The 17,059-nt window shown below is 41.1% G+C and overlaps 1 protein-coding gene and 2 non-coding genes across 6 annotated transcripts in view; 2 read left to right on the top strand and 1 right to left on the bottom strand.

Moving 5' to 3' along the window:
- pde4ca (phosphodiesterase 4C, cAMP-specific a) overlaps nt 1-16,549 on the bottom strand; it is a 64,973-nt gene extending 48,424 nt beyond the window's left edge. Inside the window, exons 1-2 of one of the 4 annotated variants that reach the window (XM_078173220.1) lie at nt 16,394-16,549; nt 14,209-14,438 (exon numbers count right to left, since the gene is read on the bottom strand). In XM_078173220.1, coding sequence (XP_078029346.1) covers nt 14,209-14,438; nt 16,394-16,435 — 272 coding nt within the window. In that variant the 5' untranslated portion in view covers nt 16,436-16,549. Of the gene's footprint in view, nt 1-7,376; nt 7,738-14,208; nt 14,439-16,393 lie in introns of those variants that run through there. The other 3 variants (XM_078173222.1, XM_078173221.1, XM_033651390.2) reach the window with 3 other exon arrangements.
- On the top strand, nt 1,382-1,454 carry trnar-ccu (transfer RNA arginine (anticodon CCU)). Its single transcript has one exon. It is a non-coding gene; the product is annotated as a tRNA-Arg (tRNA).
- On the top strand, nt 2,030-2,102 carry trnar-ccu (transfer RNA arginine (anticodon CCU)). Its single transcript has one exon. It is a non-coding gene; the product is annotated as a tRNA-Arg (tRNA).
- Nucleotides 16,550-17,059: the final 510 nt, after the last annotated feature.

The following is a 17,059-nucleotide window of genomic DNA, read 5'->3' as shown; positions in this document are numbered from 1 at the left end:
GGGGTTAGAGTGGGACGAGTAGAGGTGAGGTGAAAGAAGAAAAAAGTGCTATAATGGAGTATAACAAGTTTTTCTCTATGACAGCGTGCACAGTTTCTCTTTTCGTGCAGCCAGCCTGCCTCCATGCCAGCAGCAACAATAGTGCACTGGTCAATCAATACTTCAATACTGTGTGTGTGATTCAATTTTCCTTTTTAATATCGAGTTCTCCTCTCATGCAACAATATAATCCATCTGATTCGCACAATATCCTCTGCACCATTAAAACAAATATTCGGTATCATCAGATACATGACTGTGAAAATACTGCAGAGAAGACATGATTAGTAAAGGATGGAAACATCTCGTTTTTCATAACGTGAGGGAGGAAACAGACAGGAAGTGTCCGTTAAAACACATCTGAGGTTTATTACCGTCCACGATAAGAATCAGGTTAAACTGTCTTTTCTGAAGCTCAGCCTAGAAATGCTCAGTGCTCATTTATTCCACTGTGAAACATGCCTGGAGAAGGCCAGGAAGTTAAGGGGAAAGGCCCTTTATCAGGATCAATTTTAAAGGGACAGTTCCCAGCAAAATCAAAATGATGTATTTTTCCTCTTACCCCTAGTACTATTTATTAATCTAGATTGTTCTAGGGTGAGTTACCAGGTGATGGAGAGAGATGTCTGCCTTCTCTCAAGAGAAGAAAAAAAAAAAATCTTTCAAAAACTCTGATGATCCAGTTACCCAGGATAATCCACAGGCCTTGTTGTGAACAGTTGCATGTGGAAACCAATTTCCTACTACTGAACTACACCTGCCACCTGTATCACTACGAAGAGGGATATACTCATGAATGAGAGCCTCCTGCTCATGACAGTGTGAGATGTAGATCTTAATGGTGTTTTCTTCAGCTGAGCTGTAACATTAGCTAGCTCAGTGGAGTTAGGTGAGCTATCAGTAGATGCACACTTCCCTCTGCATGGTGATATGGTTGGCAGGTGTAGTTAGGTAGAAAGAAAAAATTATGATTAAGAAAAACATAAGGCGGACACTAAACCTCTGCTATCTAAACATTTTACAAACACTAATCATCAAACTCTCACTGCTTTACTCGACTAATTCCACTCTCTGTTAAATGTGGAGCACAGTGGCCTCAAGTTCAGTACCTGACCATACTCAAGATGCACATGGAGACTCATTCTAACAAAAGATATGAACAGACAGACTTACAGCTGTCCACTTGTGATTGGATCACCCAAGACAAACCTTAATACCAGGCATAAACTGGGCCACAAACTACCATTCTGTCCATAGATAAGTTAGTTAAAAGGTCCACATTGTCAGTGTTACAGTCACTGAACAATGAATTGTTCACAGTGGTTTCACAATTGCTACAAAAGCCCCAGTGGCCTAATGGATAAGGCACTGGCCTCCTAAGCCAGGGATTGTGGGTTCGAGTCCCATCTGGGGTGTAGAGCAGAGTGGCGCAGCGGAAGCGTGCTGGGCCCATAACCCAGAGGTCGATAGATCGAAACTATCCTCTGCTATCTAAATATTTTGCTTTACCTGTACCTAAGTAAACTCTGTTAAATGTGGAGCACAGTGGCCTCAACATACAGCAACTGCCCCCGAGCCCGTAAGCTGGCCACAGAGTTCAACAGATGGGTTTCCAGCTTTGGGGCACTTCCTGGTGCTTCTTCATCCTGTCTGAACCCAGCATCCACCCAGGTGTGCTCTTATGTACTGAAATTTGGCACCAATTTATTTGGAACAGTATCGACATAATTCCATCAGTACCCTTAAAGCACCAAGTTCAGTACCTGACCATACTCAAGATGCACATGGAGACTCATTCTAACAAAAGGTGTGAAGAGACGGACTTACAGCTGTCCACTTGTGATTGGATCACCCAAGACAAACATTAATACCTGGCATAAACTGGGCCACAAACTACCATTCTGTCCATGTTAGTTAAAAGGTCCACATTGTCAGTGTTACAGTCACTGAACAATGAATTGTTCACAGTGGTTTCACAATCGCTACGAAAGCCCCAGTGGCCTAATGGATAAGGCACTGGCCTCCTAAGCCAGGGATTGTGGGTTCGAGTCCCATCTGGGGTGCATAGCAGAGTGGCGCAGCGGAAGCGTGCTGGGCCCATAACCCAGAGGTCGATAGATCGAAACTATCCTCTGCTATCTAAACATTTTGCTTTACCTGTACCTAAGTAAATGTGGAGCACAGTGGCCTCAACATACAGCAACTGCCCCCGAGCCCGTAAGCTGGCCACAGAGTTCAACAGATGGGTTTCCAGCTTTGGGGCACTTCCTGGTGCTTCTTCATCCTGTCTGAACCCAACGTCCACCCAGGTGTGCTCTTATGTACTGAAATTTGGCACCAATTTATTTGGAACAGTATCGACATAATTCCATCAGTACCCTTAAAGCACCAAGTTCAGTACCTGACCATACTCAAGATGCACATGGAGACTCATTCTAACAAAAGGTGTGAAGAGACGGACTTACAGCTGTCCACTTGTGATTGGATCACCCAAGACAAACATTAATACCAGGCGTAAACTGGGCCACAAACTACCATTCTGTCCAAACTACCATTCTGTCCATAGATAAGTTAGTTAAAACTGCCAGCTGTCTACTGCCAGCTCACCTAGCACCACTGAGCTAGTTAACATTACAGCTCAGCCAAGAAGGATGCCATTACCGTTTACATCTCGCGCTGTCACAAGCTTAAGCCTCTCATCCATGAGTACATGCACGCTTCCTTTTGAGTGTTGCTACATATGGTGGGTGCAGTTTGATAGAAATAAAATAGTTCCTACAAGAAACCACAAAAATGTCCACAAGCTGATGTCTGGGAACTCCTTACCCTCAGAGCAGAGAATGAGACCAACAGCCTTATGACTGGGATGTTATATGACACACTAGAGGCCGATGCTGCTGTTGTCTTACATGACATACCATAAGCCTCTTTTGCTTCCATAATGTCTTCATGCTATCTAAAATCACAAACTGAGTTGTTTAGATTTAAAAAAAAAAAAATGTTTTTTGATTTTGGGATGAACTATCCCTTTAAGAGGAAAATATATGAAAGTATATGGAGGTACATACATGGTGTATATGTTGTAACAAATGTTTTCTTGTCTTTTGGTTCTGTATATGTGTCACTTTAAGTTCTATTTTTGAATGTTTGATAAATAGCAGAGTTTGGGGATAAAAAGACACATATTTATGTAACTACAGTTGTCAAACCCTTTCCTGGAAAAAAACATTTTTGTAATCTTCATATTGCAACATTAGAGACTTCACCATTTTTCTTTACTATTCACCGGCAGACTGCTCAAAGAACTGAGACACTAACAGTATTTTGTCTGTAATTCTCCTGAAGTATTATGGTACCTTCCCACTGAAACACCAGTCAAAGTATAATATCTCCTCAACTCTGACTACACAGACACAGAAATCTCCAATGATTCCAAGCCTTTACTTCATAACACAGCAGCCTCTAGTGGAAACAAAAGAAACTGCAATATTAACTCTCATCCAGAAAGTGTGTGAACATCTTGAACATAACTAACTTGCTCTTGTCCTGGAACCGTAAAATACGCCTGTGTGAGAGAGGAAGTGCTGCTGATGTGAGGTTATTTCTTGACAATTTTTTAAAAATCCTAAACCATTCAAAAATAACTCATATTGAAGGAAATAAAACTATACAATGAAATGAGATTATCACATTAAACCTGCAAACTAAACCTTGAAAAAATGACACCACACCTCTGAACATATCACTTAGTATTATTTAAACATATCACTTGTTGCAAGCAATACTGCATTTTTTGTCGATATCTGATAATGCAGATATTTTCCAAATCATTTTGGCTGTATGCTTACATTTTTTTCCCAGCTAACTGCAGAAAACACCATGTCTCTCCTGTAGCGACATTAACATATTTCTACGTCTACTCTTAATGTGACGCCCCCTGACAGGCACAGAGATGAAATACAATGCTTTTACACATCACTGGGCAAAATAAGAAAACTAAAGGTTGCATTTAAGACGTGCCATAGTCATCTTTATGTAACATTATAAACAAAACTGTAAAGGTTACTTTAACAGGCTTGAACAATGCTCACCCTGAGATAAACCTGACAATAGTCACAACCAGGGTAAAACTGACCTACTTTGACGAAAGCTGCATAATTAAAGCGTAATCTTATCGGCCTGTCATATCAGCAGAAATGCTCATTTCAGACCAAAGCCAATACTTTGTTTTAAATCCTTTATGTGCCGATACTAATGATGTGTCCATATTATAGTGTATGCCTCATTTAAATCCATGTTTTTGTACTTTTTTTTTCTGTATTACTAATGTGAAGCACGTTGCAACAGTTACACTGACATATATGGTGACATGTTTTGCAAAACAACACAAACTTCTATAAAATATAGTTGTGCATGCAATATTTGCAGTTTTGGTATGTAGTCAACACTGTATAAGCTATGGCAGCAACAGTTGCTGATGTTAATTCTGCTGTATTCACCTTAGAAAATATATTATACTATAATATTCCTGACATTACACAGGCAAAGAGATGAAGGCGGACATCAAATAAAATGATATTGGTGATACCAGCCCAGAAATGTTCTAAATTTATCAATGAAAGGCATAATGGAAAAAAAATTCTGTCCGTCACCCTGGAGCTGCCTTGCAAAAACAATTTTCATGAAACGCTTTTCACAAAAAAATCCATTTGACGTGACATGTCTGGAGTGGAAAAAGAGGCTTTATCAACTTAGACAGTAAGTGAAAATAACTTTACACGTATGTTCTATATTTGAGTCGCCTGCGACATTTATTTTCCGCCGGACTCCCAGTTTGTTTAATTCCTCCTCCTTGCCAGCCATCCTGCAATAACTCATCTCCATCCATTTATTTCAGCGCCGACATTATGGGACACTGCACATACCCTGCAGAGGGACACTTCCAGAGGCCTGACCTCGGAGCTGTACAATATAAAAGCTCTGACATGTTGAAGATCTGCAAGCATCTGACTTTCCAGATTGAGCCTTGAAATCCCCTCGACTGGACTTTTGCCCTCTAATATTTAGATTCTCGACAGACACAGTGAAATTAATGAAACCGTTTTCGAGAGTTACAGTAAACTCTGGAAAAGAAATGTGTCTCTAAATCTCAAATCTGAGAACATTAAACGCCTGGGGGACTACATGTTTATAAAGGTGAATGAACTTATAAACACTTTGTGAGCTTTTTTGTGGGCCTCTTCAGGAATGTTTAATATGCGTCTCTTGCCAATAAAAGTAAAATGGGGTTTTACAGCACCGGCTGAAGTTTCTCCCGTGCTTTTAATTTTATTTTACTGAGGTGGAAGTGATTGAACATCACTGCGAAAAGCTGAAGACACCTTGTAACAGCTCAGAATTGCTAGGTGCCTACATATGACTGTATATATTGAGGGGGGAGCGGTAAACATTTACAAAGAGAGCGGAGGTATGTGGAATAAAACTGGTATCACAATACTTTAATAATTTCCACAACAGGCTCTTATTGTGACAACAAGGAAATACACTGTCCCCCCAAAGCAAACAATGTTTGTATATCTATCCGCACGTATGTTTAAGGCCGTGTTTATTCTTCCTCTCCGAGGTCAAGTATGGTTTAATTGATTATACGATTCTTGTCTTGGCATCGTTAACCAAGTAAATGTTTAATTTGCATTGGAATCACAGGTTAGGTTTGGTGCAATAATGGCTCATAAAACTAAAGCTATCAACACATACCAGAGAAGAGCTCGCTGATGGCAGGACAGCTGTATTCCCTACAAACTAGAGTTATGGCCACTATAACAGATGAAAAGTTAAGACCAAATTAAACACGTTTTAAGCCAAGCAGGAAATATCCTGTTAGAAGCTACAGGTTTGCGTCATTAAAAGGTTTCTTCACTGCCGGACTAAAGCAGAAAACTGCTGATCCAGTGACAGCAGGGACATTGCTGAGCAGTGTGTTTACTGAGATGATGCCGCTCGGCAGGGAAAGGAAAGCTCTGAAAAACACCTTTAGGAAATGAAGCACTATAGAGGAGCTTTTGAAATCCAACTGTCACTACTGACCTTTACTTTTCAACAAAATCCCCTATCTTGTGAATCAAATGTGTTCTGAAGAAAAAAAAAAAAAACAAGCATGCACAGAGAAAAGGAGGCAAAAAGTAGCAACAGTAACCATCCTGCATCTGTTGTGCAACACTCTCTGTGAATATCAGCTGGTCTATTTAGAGAGGATAAAACAGCACCTTTACAATCGTCACATTATGAGAGTTTAATTTAGGAAAACTTCCCCGAAACAACGGCTGAGTTTGTTCGTGAAGAGGACAGTGTGTTTAACTGAAATGCAATATATCTTGTGGTCAGGATCTATTTCACAACATAAGCTTCAGGGCAACCATTGTTGTAGTGTGAAAGGCTGCTGCCTGCACAAAAATAAAGCAACAATATATCAACATCTGCTGAGTAGAGTAAGCCGCCGCTGCCGCCATGTGACAACAACCGTCTTCAACAACACACACAGACTGACTGAAACATTAACCAGCAATTAAAGGTGAAAAACAAAAAGAGGAACTTTTGTACTTTTTAAAAATATTGGCTTAAAGGTCCAGTGTGTAGGATTTAGAGGGAAATATTGGCAGACATGGAATATAATAATACTGTTTTCTTCAGTGTATAATCACCTGAAAATCAGAACTGCCCTAGAATGAGCCCTTTATATCTACGTAGGGAGAGGTCTTCATCCACGGAGTACGCCATGTTGCAACGTTATGTTTCTACAGTAACCCAGAATGGACAAACCAAACACTGGCTCTCGACAGGGCTATTGGTGTTTTTGCGTGGGCCACCATAGTTACCAGCCCCTCCAGAGGAGACCTCTGTGGATAATTCAGCTCCCAAAAAACATCCCAAATATCTGGATCTTAAGTTAGAGAAAAAAACAGGTAAGCACACATTAGTAGGTGCTGGGCGAGCAACCTGTTACCAACGTGCTGAACAGCCTCGGAGAAACACTGATTTGTAATATGAAACTGCTTTATCCAGTGTTTTTACCAGTTTAAATCATTAGATCTGTTAGTTTTAGAGACGAAGAGACCTCTGTGGATAACTCGGCTCGGTAAAAACCTGAACAGTCAACACTAACCAGGACAAGTATCAGCTGGTTGCAATCTGAAGTTCTCTTTGCTAGCTGCTCCTATATTCTCTTGAATCTTACACACTGCTCCTTTAAGTGCTCATAAAACCTTAATTAATTTAAGGAGGTATATCTGTGTGTTCTGTCATCTTTGCCATTTTGGCGTTAGAGCTAAGGACTCTACCTGGGCGTGTGGGCCAAAGTAAAGCGGCGCCTCTGGAGATTGATGCTGCGGTTCATCAGCAGCTTCCGGAACAGCAGCGGGGAGTTTCGAGGAGACCCACGGGGGGAATCCTTAGGCGAGAGCTTTGGGGATCCCCCTGGGGAGCCTGTTCTGGACCTGGGCATGAGCTGAATGACAGGCAGCCTGGTCACTCTTCTGTCCTGTGGCTTCTCCTGAACTTCAGGCTGCTCTTCTTCGGAGCTCTCAGTGCACAGCTCACTCATGGTGGACAGAGGATGGTCAGATAGTTGGTCACTTTGCTTGTTCTTCCGTAGGTGAATTTGGTCCGAGGAATGGCCTCTGATCTCACTGGTTTCTCAAATAAACTTTACACAACTTTTTTTTTGTGACATGGCACATGGAAAGGTCCGTCAGTTTCTGTGGCTGTCTCTCTTGCTTCCCCAAGTCCAGGAAAAAAGTTAGTGCCTCTGATCCAGTCCTTGCTTCCTCATATTTAAACTAAACCTGAGCCGCTCATGATTCCTTCAAAACTCTCTTGTTAAAACACTCAAATACACTTCTTTCCAAAAAGAGCACCAAAAAGCCAACAAAACAACCTCTCTGCCAGACTTTTATCTTTATTTGAAACCTGGCGGCCCCTTTCTTGTCTCTTCCTAGGGACCACGCTGACTGCCGTACCGGGCAATAAACTCAAACATTAGTGTTGATGTACTCTCCCTGCCTCTCTCTCCCAGGCTTTGTTTACATTACCGCTAGGCCTTCCCTCTCTCCAACTAAATATGGACGTCTGATTTACAGGGAGGAGAAGCATGACAGATCACCTCCGTCTGCTTCTCTCTCGCTCTTTCCAGCTCACCCCTCTTCCCTCACTCTTAATCTTACAGAGCATATTGTTCATCAACTTCAAACTGTGCTCCATAATTACTTCCTCCAGTGTATAAACATTAAGCCGTCGCCTGGCTCGGCCTTGCAGTCCTTCTTACGTTCACTCCAACTGACTTTGCACACTCAGGCTTTTCCTCCGGTCCCCGAGGTGCTATTTGTTGTGAAGTTGCCTATTTCCTCAGAGACAGCCTCTTTGCCTTTCACATGCTCCGAGCGCACCAGGAAGAGTCACATGAAGGGTCTCTGACTATAAAAAGCAGAGGTAGATAAAAGCTGTGGACGGCATGGGTGCTGTCACGATGGCGCTCTCTATCTGTGACCAGAGGCAACATCATCTTCACCCCCACCCAATTTCTTTGTTTATCGCTAGAGAGTGAGGAAAGGTCCTCCTGTGAGTCACAGCTAAACACCGGTGCTGTCTAGAGTAACTGAAATAACCTAGGGAGCTAGAGCATCTGACACAGGGCTGAACCTATGACCAACAGCTGGTAGGGAGAGCAGGGAAGAAAGATTCTTTGGTTAAAGGCTTTTTGTGCATGTACACTCATAGCTGCTGTACTGTACATATTCTGGAGCTACACTTCTGTACTTGTAGGCAAAGAAATATATTCTCATTCAAATGCACTGCAAATGTATTTCGGGTCAAATTCATGTCAAGATTTTTACCCATCTTCACCAAAGCCAGTCTCAGGGGACTATACAAAGTCTGAGTGCATAACACCGGATGTGACTTTTGGTCTGTCCTCCCCAGTTGATTTGACTCCACAGACACCAGGTTCAACACTTCACCACCACATCTATTATGGATAAAGTTTTCTCTGGAGAACCATTAAGGGTCATTGACCTACTGTTCAGCTTTCAAGAGAGTCCCCACTGAGAATTTGCCTTTATATCTACAAATTACACAAAAATGAGTTGGAGTAGCTGTACTTATCTTTAGCAAATGATATAAGACCTCTTTTACAGCTATACTTCATCAGTATTTTTGTATTTACAATAGGACAAATGACGTAATGTGAAAAACACAGTGTTAACCCACAGAGAATTATAACCATTCATGGTCATGCTCATTTATCTATCATGCACTCATTACTTCCCAAACAGACGGCCCTTTCCAACTGGGAACTGAAGTGAAAGTGGAACTTTTCATGACAAATTTTTCTTCACAAATTCAACATAACACGGGGTGAGTAATTTACATACACATTATCTTTCTGTTGGTGAAGTATTCCTTTCAGGGCCTTTCAGCTCATTGTTTTGTTTTTATGGCCCTCAACTTTATAGTTTTATTTTAATCTAAGCTCTCTTATCGACACCAGCTCACAAGTTTTGACAAACCAAATGTTCACTCGCATAAAACAGAAGACAAAGTTAGCCACTTTCAACTGAAGAGGCAGATATTTTTCTCAGGAGTTAATGGAAGCAAAGTCAGAGCTAAAAGTAGAGTGATATAATAGTGAAATGAACATTTGTCAGGGTGAACACAAACATGATGCTAATGTTGCTCCATTTCTGCTCAATTTGTAAATAAGCAACTGTATGCTTTATCAAAAAGTGATAACATGTCAGCATTGTTTTTACAGCTTGTTGTGCTGCCCCCAAGTGGCCACAAATCTGTTAATACTGCTTTAATCTTCTGTTCCTTGCTAAGATCTTGTATTAGTGAAAGATTGCCATGTCCGTTGTTCATCAGTTTTCTAGAACTGCAGTCACCACATATCCAAGTCCTTTTTGGACTTATTTGTATCTGCAATATATCTAGTAATATTACCCAGTTAAACTTGTGCCAGATTTAGTTAGCATTGTTAAAACTTTGATTTTGCTTTGTTCTAATGTAAAGACAGTGAAGATGTTGTCTTCCTCAAGTTCAACACAGCTGAGGATGATCCTAGGCCTAAACCAATTTGGCCCTGAAGCACATCATCATACCAGTCATATGAACGACAGAGGCAGAAATGAAGGCTGCCCAGTTCCCAGTTTGATTTGAGGAGGCCAGAACAGGGTGGCAGCACTACCACAGGTCCCATGGGCTGAGTTGTGCCGAATTGTTGAATTGTGCCTGAGATGGACGATCTCTAGAGTTAGGTCAAGGTGCATCTGACTGCCTCAAAGCGGCTTGTGGTGACTCCAGATGGGCTTTGTCATCATTTAGGGATGATTTAACATCAACATTTAGTGATATGTTTAAATAATCTCATCATCCTGTCTCCGTTTTTGAGCAATAAGCGGTACATGCTGGGCAAAATCCTAAAAATTCATGATAAGTGGCTGGCTGTTGCAAAAGAGAGTGCTGCTTTTAGACATTATAGACTCAAGACAAACGGATAGACTTGTTGTATGGAGATGTAAGAATTATGTCAGTCAAATCCAATTAGGCTGTTTAATACGAATATTCAACTATTCATTCCTGTTTCCATTTAGAGTTTGAGAGTGTGAACAGGGTTAAGCAGGACGTTAAGTGTGACAGTGACATTCAGGTAATGTAGTAAACAAGCTAACTACGCTAATGATGGATTGGAACTAGCTATTGAACAAAAACCAGAGACTGTATCATATTAAGTTGTTGTGAGGTGTAAATTCACCACTTCCAAGCAGAAGGCAGAAATTGAATGTTATCTCAGAGCCTGACCAGGCAAAGCCTCTCTTGTCCAGGCAGCTGTTTCAGTGTACACAGCTGCCTGTACGGGACAGGAGTGTGAAAGCGAGGAGCTCTCACTCTGCAGCTAAATCTAGGGACCTAAATGTCCGCAGAAGTGCACAACACATTGACTGAAAAAAATCATCATATCATATTGAGACTCCTATGAGACCACTTCTTTGAAGGCTGACTATGGATTGTGTCTCCACAGTCTGTCATTCAGGAAACCCTGTTCATTTTGTGGGACTGTGGATCCATCTTCCGAGTTTCTCTGGAAAGTTTTATCCGTCATCAAACAGTCATACCGGGAAAACAAACAAGGACTCAAGGACAACATCATGCTGGCTCACTGCCTCCAACCCATCCATCTAGTGTTCCCAGCTGGAATGGTACGCTCACAACACTTGTCCTCCACTAGTGACGATGTCAGGATCTCAGGTTTTGTTCAAGCCACAGCTGATATTAACTTTTATAGACATATAATGACATCAAATTAGTGACATCACAATACACCAGTTCAGTTCAGTTTTGATTAGATTTCCCTAACATGTGTGGCATTTTAAAACAACCTGCCGCTTTAAATGCTGCTCCATAAACAAATTCTCTGGCGCTGCATCAAAATTGCACTACCAACTTGTAAACAGGCGAGCACATGGCCCTCTTCACAGAGAGGGAACACAATGAAAGGCTTTTTAAGGTCCATCAACATCATAGGAGTCCTGTCTATTGCTTTACACCTGCTGATTTATAAACACTAATGGAATAATAAATATAGCCTGATCACCACAATATGTGAACCTATTTTCCAGTGCCTCATCTGAAGAGTTTTGACCACGGCACATTGAACGTAATGAATCTACATATTAGTGTGTTTGTCCTGACACACTGACAATTTATGTGAAGTTACAGCCTGTATGTACGTACATAGTGTGCAGAACACGTATATAAAGACGGAAGACATGAAAGCTCCCAAAAGTGAAGGCAAAACAGCTTGATCGCCCCCTGGTGGTTGGCTGCAGTACAGGTGATAAATCCCACCTCCTCCATGTTGGCTGATGGGCCAAACTAAAAACTCAAAAGTACACGTCAAGTAAATAGCTTCCAGTGTTTCTGTCACTTTAGGTAGCTCAGTCTGACAACGCATGTTTTAAATGTTTATTTCAAGAGCAGATTTTGGCGTCCGACCCCCCCCCCCCAGTAAGAGCCTGCAGATGAACAGTGGGGTGGAAAGAACGGGCAGCAATACTGATGCAGGGCAGCAGCGGCATTGAGAAGGCAGAGGGAGAGCTGGGAAAACTTTACAGCTTAAACAGACTTCCAAATTGGGACGCTGTGTTTTGCAGATGACACACAGAGAGTGACGTATGGCATGTGTGTATTAATCAGTGCAGCTGAAGTTGACTGCCTAAACTAGCTCGCAGGCATCGCTCCATTTCTTAGCATGCTGATATATGTTCAAGTGTTCATTTTTCTTCCATGTTTGGTTTTAATTAGTAATTTGAAGCTATAAAAAGAGAGTTTGACATCATGATTTACAGCTGTGCAGGATGGCAGCAGCTGTGTCTGGGATATTTTGACCTCATTTTTTGCAATGTAGGAGGAAATGGAGACGTGTTATCCATCTTTATATACATTTTGTTTTTGTTTTGTTTTACTAAACTACTTATTTCAATCAATTTTAATGTCTCTCTGGTAAATTCTGGATTTTAAAATGATAACTTAGGAATATAAATACAGGCACAATGCTTATATTTCTATCTTGGTCTGTCATCTGAGTAAAAGGATTGCTTTGCAGCACACCACTGGAGTTATTACATGACTATGTTAAAAATGTGATTCTGATTTGACAATTATGGCCTTTTATGGTCTGTCAAATTATTGATTTTTTTATAAATAGCCATGTGATAAGCAGCTAGCGTACAGCAAGCGGGTCATTATTGCAAAATAAATCCCTTCAGGTTGATTCCAGACCTGCATCATCCTGGGGTATATTTTGGAATAATGACTGGTTCACTGTGCATTATCCCTTACACAAACTTGTGTTCCTGTGTATTTGAAATAAATTATATTTTTAAAATGTCCAAGACCAAATTGTTTTCAACATAATTTAAAGATATACTATGCAGGATTGTCTGTTATTGTTTGTAAACGCTCGCCAGCAAAAGTGAACGTCAAAGTCAACCCCAGATTCACTCTTGTTTTATGTTTTCGCCTCGTTATATTTATGTTTTTTTGTCTCTTGGATGATTGCTGCTGAAGGTCTGGCACCTTGTTGCTATCCTTCTATAAAGCTCCAACCTCACGTGAGTGCTGTGGGAGTACACGCCCATAAATGCTCCGAGCACAGAAAAGAAGATGACAGTGAGAAAATACAAACAGAGGGCAGAGTCTCCGCAGAGAAATACACCTCCACACACTACATACTGCATTCAAGGTCTCATGCTGCGTCCAGTTTTAGACAAATTTAGCTCTATATGCATGCGTTGTTCAAACTGATGAATACCACAATAACACATCAACGATACAACTGTGTCTTTGTCCACAGCAAAGCCATATCTGATCACCTCTGCCATGCACAACACCTACCTACGTAAACAAGCAGGTCTGTCTGCATTCCTTCAGCATGTGAAAAAGAAGAGAACAAAGGTGGCACTCACTCACTCACACACACACACACACACACACACACACACATTCAGTCCATACACACACAGGCAAAAATGCTCCAAATGTATTTGCAGCAGCAGCTTCAGTGTTTTTGTAGAAACAATCACAAGAGCCTTGTTTGTCTGATCTTTTACAGTGATAATTACTCAGCAGTGTGACAATGAGGAGAGCAACGCCTTGAGCGGCACACTTTGTCGGATCATATGCTCGAGAAGCAAATCCACGTTTTCTACCTAAATTAAGAAAAAAAAATACCATTGAATACTCAGAATATCACAAGAAACAGAGTTGGATGATGGTGCTGCAAAGTTATGCTGCGTGTGTGTTGACTCACAGGACGAAAACATGCTGGAGTCACAAGCGTCCGTTATACATTAACTACTAATCATTTTAATAAATAATCTTGAAAATGTGCCCAGTTGTGTGGGAACTAGAGAGAAAAACTCACTCCTTTTCACAGAACCCACAAATACTCGAAAGATACTTTTTCTCAAGGAAATGTGTTTGAAATAAGAAAAAATTATCATAATCCACTTTTGTATATCCACGTTTCTGAAAAGTCTGTACAGAGCTTTACTGGTGTTACTATGAGTTTGTCAGTGTCCTGCGGAAAGACAACAACACATCATACCACTGACTCACAAGGCTTTGGAGATGTAGCTGGTCAGAGTCCCCAGGCTCCTGGAGGGCTTGATGCTGGCAAATGAGGGGCTGGACTGGGGGCTGGACTGGGGGCTTTCATGCACGGAGGGTCTGCATGACAGCCTGGGCAGCTGTAGGGTGCCCGAGAAGAGCCGCTTCACAGCACATTGGACGCCAAAGTCGTGGGGGAGCTCGATGCAGGAGGCCTGCTCCGAAGAGTCCCATTGTCTCTGGACGGCAGAGGAAACAAAGGAAACTGTCAGTTTGGTTACATTTTTAGATCAGATGCTTCTAACTGACGAACTAGAGGGTAAGAACTGTGACGGCATGAAAATATGTGGAGGTGGGTGAGTTAAGGTTTTCACTCGTTTAGCTACTCACATTTGCACATCAGTGGTTTAGGTTTTACCCATCACATTTAACATTGTGAGGACTTTTTTAATGCTCTGTAAATGACATTTAGAAATTTTGGCCAGTGGATGATGCTTCATTTGGCTAGACGTGGCAGCTGGGTCACAAACGTTCTCATTTCACAGCTAAACAGTACACTAAAATATGTTTCTGAAACATCTGAGGCAAGAAATAAGCAATGCAGTTCTTTGTGCTTTGTTAGTCTAGTCTTAGGTAGTCTTGTGTAACATCTTGGCCGAGGGACTACAGATGAAGAACAGCCTTTTGGCTAATTCCGGCATTTTTATACCATGTGTATTTATTAGTCCCTTCTTAAATAAACTGAACTAAACTAAACTACACCTTGTTTGACAGCAGTTCATGAGCACTGACATGATTGACAGCTGCCTTAGATGCAGTGGATTCTTGCAAATGTCAACAGAAGCACTAGGAGGAGGAAGAGGAACATGATTTTTTCACAGATTATCTGTCTAATGTTGATATAGTGACAGTTTCAGGAAATATGACAAAAAGTTATTTTAATGACAGTTATCAACTAGTTTTAGTTGCTATGTGTCACAACACTTTATAGCTTAGTACAAATAAAATGCAACACTAAATCTAACCCAATTCAATACAGCTTGGCACTTTATCAACTGTGTGGCTCACTGCCCTACATGGAGGTATTCATTTTCAGAGATGCCTTTAACTTGGCTGCACAAGTAGGGAGTGATTCTTCTTTCAGTTTGGATACTTAAGATGCTTCATCACTAAATGAAACTGCAAAAAAAAAAAAAAAAAAGCAAATGAAATCTCCTTAAGTGGGTCTACTTTGGTTATCATTGGCAGCAGAGGGTGAATATTCATAACACTTTCATATTTATTCAATTAAATTACTAAATTAGTAAATTAGTAAATGCCATGCTTGGCCTCTGCTGAACTTCTCAAAGTAGTGAAAAATAAAACTGAGATCTAAAGGTAAGATGCAGACAGGGCTGTTTTTGTGCTGTTGCCGAAAATATGACGAGCCACGTAAAAGCACTCTCGGGCATTATTTTTGGAAGCGCTATCTGATTTCAGGTCCTGAGACCCACTCTATCACCTTGGACACAATAGATGGTTCTCACAGTGAGATAGTGTTTGGGATTTAGCTCTCAGGGCATGTCTCTTTCAGCGTCAGTGGAAACAGATAGGAGCGCTTGTTTTCTGCTGCATCCTGTGACCTTATCTCTCCATCTGCTTGTGAGTTCCACCTTTCCATAAACCATTGTCAACACAGTCTTAGGTTTTATTGTTGACCACTTGTGACCAAACTGACCAAGATGCAGAGCGCAGTGTTCATTTCCTGAGAACTTCACCTGGGATAAAACATCGACTTTCTCCTGTCATTTACTGATTTCTCCTCTCAGTGACATGAATACTGTATTACGGATCATTTATGTATGTTCATTCCAAATGGCTTTTGAAATTGCTCCCAAACTTGCTTCAACATAACAAATCAATACTATTAACCTGACATTTCAATAACACACTGCTACATTTGAACATTCTCCATAACAGTTTGAAAATGGTAAAACACAGAAAAACATGAGTTTGTAATTACATAATCGAAATAAACAAAAGATCAGTCATAGGAGGAACCTGCCATCTTGGTTTTGGTAATAATACTCGCTTGAAAAAAAGGCTTAAAGCTTTTTGTTTGAATCCTGAAAAGAAGTCAGAACACACACACAACAAATACGAGTCCTAGGCCACAGACAGAATCAACTATTCTAACATTTGTTTTTTCCCTTACCTCGGTGAAGTTGAAAAATTTTGATGAGTTATTTCTCCTCATACTTTTAGCTACTGCATCATGGGAGCAAGACAACTGGGAAGGAAATACCAAAGAGGAGGATACAGAAACCACATTTAAGATCAGATATGAAGATGTCTGTGGCACCAGTAATCCCTCATGCTGTCACTCAGTGGAGAACAACTGTTTCCACGCCTCTTCATAAAGCTGTCATTAGCTCTGAGATAAACTCTCCAAGCACACTTTTGAGTTTGCATAAAGGCAACAGTTCAACCCCAAATAAAAAATACATTTGTTCCCTTTACCTGTAGTGCTATTTATGAATCTAGATTAATTTGGTGTGCGATGCTGAGTCCACAAACCTTGTTGTGAGCAGATTCATGTCGAACTATTTTCCTTCAACTGAACTACACATACTATTATCACCGCAAATAAGGAAGCATGCATCCCCTGCTAGCTCACCTAGCACCACTGAGCTAGCTAACGTTACAGCTCAATCTGAGGAGGACGCCATTAATATTTGCATCTCACGCTGTCATGAGCACAAGCCTCCCGTCCATAAGTAGATACATGCCTCCCCCTGCCCCAGTGATGTAGCTGCCGGTTGTAGTTCAGAAGAGGGGAAATAGCTCCTACATGAAACTATTCACAACAAGGTATGTGGAT

The sequence above is a fragment of the Epinephelus lanceolatus genome, chromosome 12, assembly GCF_041903045.1.
Source record: "Epinephelus lanceolatus isolate andai-2023 chromosome 12, ASM4190304v1, whole genome shotgun sequence".
In the NCBI taxonomy this organism is placed as follows: domain Eukaryota; kingdom Metazoa; phylum Chordata; class Actinopteri; order Perciformes; family Serranidae; genus Epinephelus; species Epinephelus lanceolatus.
This window is presented reverse-complemented; position numbering and strand designations above follow the sequence as displayed.